The sequence below is a fragment of the Electrophorus electricus genome, chromosome 11 (genome assembly GCF_041902795.1).
Source record: "Electrophorus electricus isolate QZ-2024a chromosome 11, ASM4190279v1, whole genome shotgun sequence".
NCBI classification, from domain to species: domain Eukaryota; kingdom Metazoa; phylum Chordata; class Actinopteri; order Gymnotiformes; family Gymnotidae; genus Electrophorus; species Electrophorus electricus.
Window position 1 is genome coordinate 23,697,869 of NC_137507.1, and position 7,818 is coordinate 23,705,686.

The 7,818-nt window shown below is 40.8% G+C and overlaps 1 protein-coding gene and 1 non-coding gene across 7 annotated transcripts; one reads left to right on the top strand and one right to left on the bottom strand.

Moving 5' to 3' along the window:
• Positions 1-324: 324 nt before the first annotated feature.
• On the bottom strand, positions 325-5,409 carry mffb (mitochondrial fission factor b). 6 transcript variants are annotated; one of them, XM_027032288.3, is made up of 7 exons: positions 5,259-5,409; positions 3,659-3,879; positions 3,183-3,358; positions 2,794-2,882; positions 2,017-2,181; positions 1,434-1,521; positions 325-1,332 (listed from the first exon to the last, which is right to left on the bottom strand). In XM_027032288.3, exons 2-7 carry the CDS (start codon positions 3,867-3,869, stop codon positions 1,201-1,203), a joined length of 861 nt encoding a protein of 286 aa, XP_026888089.2. In that variant the 5' UTR covers positions 3,870-3,879; positions 5,259-5,409; the 3' UTR covers positions 325-1,200. The 6 variants fall into 6 exon arrangements, with proteins under 6 accessions (XP_026888089.2, XP_026888080.2, XP_026888095.2 ...); XM_027032279.3 differs by having other exon boundaries at positions 3,659-3,882; positions 5,259-5,402; XM_027032294.3 differs by lacking the exon at positions 5,259-5,409 and adding an exon at positions 4,832-5,185 and having other exon boundaries at positions 1,434-1,518.
• On the top strand, positions 5,397-5,469 carry trnav-aac (transfer RNA valine (anticodon AAC)). The gene has a single exon. It is a non-coding gene; the product is annotated as a tRNA-Val (tRNA).
• The last annotated feature ends 2,349 nt before the right edge of the window (positions 5,470-7,818 follow it).

Consider the following 7,818-nt stretch of genomic DNA (forward strand, 5'->3'; position numbering starts at 1 on the left):
ACATTTCAAGGTCACGCTGATATGTCCGTTTCTGTCCACCCAGAAGTTCGTCTGCTTAAGGCAGACTTCCCACCAACTCAGGCTTACTTTTTGTAATTATCATCACCCATATATCTCGTTTACCTAATCCTTTATCAGTTTAGTGAACTTCACATTACACAGTTTGCCTTACTGCCATCTTCCCCTTTGGTTCTGACTACATCATGGCAAGTAAATTAACTTTTCTAGTGACCTGAAACAAGTACCTAATGGAATTCAGACCTCAATGTAAAAATATAGGCTAATGCCTACACTACAAAACTCAGACCTTTGTGACACTACAAAAACAGTTAACTAACTGACAGCTTTATTTTACGAACTGTGGAAAAAATTATTGTGGCATGATTATGCAATAGAAACAGAAATGGTGTTCTCCACAACTTTAAAGCATACAGTAACTACTGAAAAAAAGGTTGCATTTAACAAAAATTTGATACTTTTCACCGTATTCTGCTGAGTGCTATGTCAAATATTTACAGGTGGAAATAAATAAGTGAGGCAGTATGTTTCATCACAAGCATGCACAAACATTCACAAAAGTCTGGAATGTCTATTATCTAGCATGGTCCTCTTAGTATAACACAATGATAAAGTACAACACAATTTTTGTTCATATGTTACAACCACCACAATCATGCTATTCAAATGTTTCATTATTGGCAACACTATAAATGGCTTTAAAGGGAAATATAAATACACAATGGACAAAACTCATTTAAACATAATTACACCTATGGTACACAGTCTAAAAACATTAATGTAGCTGAAGTTGATAGAACTGGTCTTGTAGGTAATACAGCTTATCCTAGTTATGGAGGCTGTGATTAAATTTCTGAATTGTTGAAAAACTTTGCTTTATCTGAAACTTTACCTACTTTTATCCAAGAATGTTTATCCTGTGTGTTTTTCACCTAAACAGATGTATGTGTTCAGACTTTTTGCTGAAATGGACAATTTTACTGTTGGGAATGTAAAACTGACTTTAAAGATCTGGTTGAAAAGGATTGGACTCAGACTGGAGATATTAAACAAAACAAAACAAAACAAAACAAAACAAAACAAAACAAAACAACACAAAACAGCAACAACAAAGCCCAGATTTACCAGCCTATCTAAACAAGGCCTGAGAGGTGGAACCAAACAAGTTCTTGTTTCCAGGGTTCAACGACGGAGCCAGATCCACGTGTTGACCAGCCAGAAAGCCACTGTAATTGAGTACATGACCACCTCCCTCTTGGTTCTCTCTTTATTCTCCTGCTCCAGCAGCTGAAGCCTTCGGTTCAGCTTTACAATCTGTTTGGTCAATGCAGAAAACCCCACAAAACCAACAATACATTACAGTCAGTTCTGCCAAGGCTGAGAACAAAGTGTAGTGTTGAGGAGTGATTTGGTACCTGTCGTCTGAGAGCTGCAGCATCAACTAAAGACGCATCATCAGGAGTGCTCTCTAAACTGGCATCGAAAGTCACAAGAGCAGTTCTACTAAAGTACAATGCAAAACAGGTTTTGTTTAAGAATTGCAATTGCATAACTTTGTCACATGTGTGTACCACTCACTTTGGTTATAACTGACAATACCCTTGACGAGTTACTACATTTATATAACTTAATTGTGTCTGAGGTTTCTATGCCAAAAAAGGCATTAAGGTGATTTATCACTTCTGTCACAGGAGAGCATGCAATCATAATGGAGCTATAGCATAGTCCCAACTATCTGCTTCAATGCACTTTTTCTAATTATTCTGCTAGTCAAAAAACATCCCCCTCAATTCCAGTTCTGCTTCACTGCCCTGAACCCAGCCACACTGAATTCTTGTAAAGGGATGTTTGAACCTAAACTAAAAAACATTTCCTTACAGCAAATGAAAGCTAGTAGTCTTCATGCAAATGCTGGCACCATGCTAGCTGCTCCCCACATGCCTTTGTTCACCTTTGGTACCTGAAGGAAAATACCATTAAGCACAGTGGATGTCTCACCTGCGGCGACCGTCATCCAGCATAGCCAGGAGTTGCTCACAGGCTCGGCGTGTGGTACACTGGATGTAGGAGAGGACGCCACTAGCAGTGTCCAAGCTCTGTAGGTCATCAGGGGCAACAAGAGGGGGGCAGGCGCGGAGAGGAGCACCAGGAGACAGGCTTGTACTGGCCATTGAGCATGGATAGAACATGTAAAACCCCCCAACAAAACACCATGAGTGATGATGAGTGGGGTTTTGACTGCTTTTTGACTGCATGCAGCCGTTTTTAAAAATTTGGTAAGATTTGTACAACAGAGAGGCTCATAAAGGCGCTACTTATGTGCTTTGCCAATAAATCAAACCTTAGAAAAGGTGGAATTTGTATCTTTAATGTATGTCAACAGCACCTCAAAAAAAGACTTTTTTTGTATTTTTATCTTTGCCAAAATGTCTTGTTATGCTATTATATAATGGAGTAGTTATGGTGCCTTCTTAGGGAACAACTAGCTTACTTCTATACTATCATAGTACTTTAAACTGACAAACATAAACAGCTATGAAGAGCTAAACTGTGTCCAACAATATGGTTCGTGAGAAACAAAGGAACTGTACAAGAATCACAGAATCAGAGAGACTAAAACAGCACAGATGCCTTCACCACTCCTAAAGATACCATGACACACCTTCTAAAGGACTCCTTGAGTGATCAGAACAGTGCACACTGACACTTGGTCCAGGCAGCAAGAGGAGAGATGAGTAGAGATTTGGTATGTATACAAACAGTACTAGTACTTACACATCGTATTTGTTTATTTGACCATTTTGTCGGACAGTGGAGTTTTCGGTCATGCACCGCTCACGCCTTGATCTTGAGTGAGCATAGACCTTTGTCGAAAGAATTCAAAGATTACTCATACTGCTTTATTTCGTTCTGAAGCACTTATTTGCTTAACAGACAGACTGCTGGACATTTATTTTTCTAATACAACTATGCAGGGGAGTGGTAATAGAACAAGCTTGGGACCAGGTAGCATTCCATCTCCCAATGAGATTTTCAGTTTCAGCCTTATAAACATAAATGAGCAGCACACAGTGAATAAAGTACTAATACCACAAACACACAAACCACCAACCTTATAACAAAACACATAATACATTTTACGCTAATTTTCTGGGTCTCAGTACCTCTTCTTTTTGTGGGGCAGATGATGTAGCTGGGTGCTCTGGCTCTAGGAAGTCCAGAGGTTGGTCCTGGAGGGTGAGAACTCTGGGAGGGGCCTTTAGCTCCACAGACTCCACTGGGGTGGACTGAATAAGATCCAGATCTCTGGGTCTGTTAAAGTGCGCATCACTACCATCCCCTTGAGCCATCAATGAGGAAAAGTTTAGAAAAGAAACAAAATACATGTCACGCTCCTATTAAATGCTGGCTAAATTTTATGCATCCAAATAAGGTTTTTGAGACCCTCAACCAGTTCACTTTTTCTGCAAATAACTCAAAGGCTGTCCCAAGGTCATATTTCTGGACAGGACAGGCAGAATTAGGAGAAATTACATTATTTCAGGAAATAGAACATAACAAAACTGTTGACAGGGGCAGGGAGGTACAGATTTTTTAAGCTCACATGAAGGCACACCAACGATAACTCTCGTGGGTATACCTGCCACTACAATCCTCTCTGGAACATGCATCATTGTGCTGTGGGGTGCCTCCAGGAGGGGACCATGTTGGTCATCTGAGGAGTTGGGTCCTATTTTAAGCCTGCTGGGAATCCTCATCTGCTGACTGATGCCCTCTGTGTACTCCAGCTCATACTGGATGTGGTTTATCTCAGCCATGTCCATAGAGGAAGAAAAGTCAGTCTCACTCATTTCTCCACAACTACTAGAAGAAAATGCATAGAATAGACTCATTGTTTATATACATTTCTGAATCTGTGTGTGTGTATGTATACACTGACAGGCTGGAGCAGCATCTTGTGGCAATATTGATTTAATTTAAAGACCGATGAGATATAGCTTTCTGTATCATTCAAATGAAACGTTCTTGAAAAATAGGTGACCATCGACAATGACATAATAAACATTATATAATCGCTACCTTCAACACGACATTCTAATGAAGACTAGCTAGCTACCATTAGGTCCTGATGTAGTCGCAGTAAGTTATCTTAAGGATATCAAATAATTTAATGTAAAATCGTTTGAACTCACAGAACTGACAAAACAAACAATATATTTTACAATGAAACCCCATAATTAACTTGCTGTCGAACGTTTGCTTCCCTCTTGTCAAGCAAATGTAGCTAGAGATTCAATTTAGTTCACGTCAGTGATACGCATTTAGGCAGCTAGCTGGGTAGGTGGGTTAATTACGCTAGCATTAGCCACTCAGTTAGCAATACATCAAACGTAGCTACCTGGGTAGGTAGTTAGCTACAATGTTGCATATACCGACACCTCGATATTTTTGTTCGCTGTGCTACAACATCACCAACTTAACCTAACAGAACAAACAACACAGGATATTTAATCTATTTGCTCACTCGTGTTGTGTGTTCACTACGACGGTCAAAGATGCCCGTTTTGCCGCAGAGGACTCGTTAGGTTATCGTTAGCTAGCTGGCTAGCCAGCGCTCAAGATAATTTACAACGATAAAACATTCCTTTAAAACACCCGAATCCGAATATGCGTACAGTGTTTTGATTTAGTGACCAGCCTGTTTTATAAACAACGACCTCGTGCGACTCCAAGGATTTCGTTAGTTACAATTAATCATCTAACTGGCTAATTCTTAAACGTCAGCTAGCTTAACGGTAGTTAAATACCCAACCTTAGTTTGCCGTCAAGGTTGTAGTCTCTTCTTTCGCTTTCATATTTCGAAGTACACAATTCACTTTGGTTTGCAAAAAAACTAGATAAGCCAGTTTGAAGAAATATGTGCTGCGCGTTTGTATAAAGCGTGCTTTGTAAAAGAACGCTGGCTAATGATACTGTTCATAGCTAATGCTATCTAGCTCTTCTGACAAGCACTGCTAGCTAACTAGGTTTGTCTGTCAGCAGGTTCACAGTGACAGCTATTTTCATAGCTTTGAAGGAACTGTCTGTCTGTATTTCTGTTAACGGAAGACTTTTCATACCACTATCAACCCCCCCCTCGGAAAATGACTGCATAACATCATTGAAGGAATGCAAATCGACAGATAGCTTTAAACTAGAATGAAAAGCCTAGCTAGTTAACTAATCAACAGTTGCCTTACCAGCGTAGTACAGGAAAAATACTTGCTTTTAGAAAAATTGAGCTCTAATGCAGTAAAGTAATTCAGTATAAAGTTACAGTGATTATTTGTCAGTTCACCAGTCTGAGTCTGGTTGACCAAACCGACATCAGTACATCAGTTCCCGTAGTGTAGTGGTTATCACGTTCGCCTAACACGCGAAAGGTCCTCGGTTCGAAACCGGGCGGGAACACATTTTATCTTAAAATAATTTAAAAAATTAAGACTGATGCAATAACTACACAACAGCATAGTTTCGGAACACAGCTAAACTTATATTGTATTGTTTGCTAACATTACGATTTGACGGTTGCAAACAGCAGATGGCGCATACCTACTGCAAAATGCACGAACGGCCACAGATTAGTTAGTAAAGGAACACTAGCCGTGTAGACTTATAACTGAGCTTTTTGCTTTTGCATTTAGTTCGGTGTTTTCCCTACTGTTTGAATAAGATATGCAATTCTCCTATATTATACAGTATAATTTTTGTGCCACTTTATTTGTTAACTATTAACTATTTACTGACACATCACAAACAGGTAGCTATGCACCAGCAAGGTCACAAAGGCCATGTTCCTGGAAGGTATTATCATGTTCCTGGAAGGTATTATCACCCTCACTGGTTGTCACCTTCTCTTGTCTTCACAATCACTCTGCATCATATCGATCATGAGTCATCCAGAGTTCTGCTCTCAATTGAAAAGCCTTGTAGCAAGGTTATTTGGCAGTCATCATTGCTTTTGGGGGCACAAATCGGGCAGTACCCATGTCTGTATTGGCACTGTTCCATCAGTTGTGCCTTCAAAAACTGGATTTGAATGCGTATGGGGGGTTAAGCCCTGGTTTCAGTCAGATGCCTGTTTAGGGGATTATAGTGTCTAGGCCCCTGTTTTCACCTCTCTGGCCATGTGCTCACTGCAGGTTTCTCCTTCTCTTACAGATGTGCCAACTCATTGCCAGAGGAACAAATGTATATAGCCTTAAAGAAAGATTGTTTCTGCCATGAAAAGGTCTATCGATTCCATTGTAGTGTGAACTTGTGAGTTTTTATTTTTGCAAGTTCTTGTACAATGGGTGACCTAGAATGCAAGTTTAAACATTATAGCGTAGTAAAGTGCAGATGTCCTACTTTGAATGATGAGCCATAGCTGTATAAATAAGGGTGTGTGAAACTTTAATGAGAGCCCGTCATCTTTTAAATGTTCTCTTTTCACCCACAGGCCTTGCATGGCCCTCACCTATTCCTGCATGGAGAAAAATAAAAAAAAGACCACCAGTCGATGACCTCATTCTGCAGAATGTAGCTTGTAGAGTGTAGATCTTATTCAGACAGCCACAGATCTGGCTAACTACACCCACTTGCTTGCTCTCTGTGCAGAGACCCCTACTTCTTTATCTCCCTGTTAATCAGACACCCAGACCCCCTCCCCCCAACCCCATCATATGTTATTGATTTGCTGATTTGACCTATGTCTGTGACTCTAAACTTCCTTTGAGGTCAGCAAAAGCAGTGAGAGGTCATGTCGGCCGTGGTGGGCAACTTTGATGGGATGAGTGGCTTCCTTTTGTGCATGCTCAGCAAAGCATGTGGAGAATTTGGCAGGGGAATGCTCTGCAGGCTTAACTGTTGGATATGGAAATGGTCCCTTGTGCCCCAACACAACAGCAAAGGTTTCATTAATCTGTGTAATGTTTTCAGCTACCCCTGTGGTGTCTGTACTGTTGCCGCCTCCTTTGTGAGTAAAAAGACCCTTCTGACCAGTTTTGGAGCTTATACAGTAACCCCCCCCCAACCCCCTCCTCTCTGTTGGATGCTTGTTCAGGAACAGACCCAGAAATGGAGGGAGGTGGAAAGTGGAGAGCAGGGGACAAGGGAGGGGGCTTGTACAAACAACAGATTACTGTGCCCTCTTATCCCTTTGTGTCGACAGTGTTGATCCATCAACAATTCACCATCCTCTCTTGCCTGGTACAGAGCACATCTATCATGCAAACAAACCACACACACAAAAGTACTTTTTTTAATTTACTGTCCTTTCCCCCTTTTTCCTTCTTTTTTCTTTTGTTTATCCATCGGGTTATAAAAGCCAGAGTTGATGACTGGAACGGTTCCTGGAATAGTTCTTCCTATGTGTACATTTATGATCCTTAAAATTATTGAAAATAATTTATACTCCTTAGAAGCAAAATGACACAAAATAACACAAAAACAAAAAAAAAACAAGCCTGGGTTTTGAGAGAGTGTGCATTTGAGTATTTGTTTGTGTTTCCGTATTGCTGTATGTGTGCATTTACGAGTGCGCATGTGTGTGTGTGCCTGGCTGTGTGCTTGCTGGTTGTCTTGTTTACTGGCTGAGGAGATTGGGAGTGGTGCACCCGGTTGCCAGGGTGAGGGGCTGAGTTTAATGAGGTCACACTGTGGCAGTCTTTATCTGCCTGGACCGCCCACTTGCTCAAGATTGACATGTGCCTGACCCTCCTCTTTACTATAGCCTGTTCACAAAAACAGCTGCTGCAGAGCTGTCCATGGTACTGAAAG

Coding starts and splice junctions, on each gene's coding strand:
- mffb (XM_027032288.3), bottom strand. CDS start 3,869: ATGAGTGAGACTGACTTTTCTTCCTCTATGGACATGGCTGAGATAAAC. Junction 3,359..3,658: donor AGAGAGGATTGTAGTGGCAG/GTATACCCACGA, acceptor TGATGGCTCAAG/GGGATGGTAGTGATGCGCAC. Junction 1,333..1,433: donor CTGCAGCTCTCAGACGACAG/GTACCAAATCAC, acceptor TTGACCAAACAG/ATTGTAAAGCTGAACCGAAG.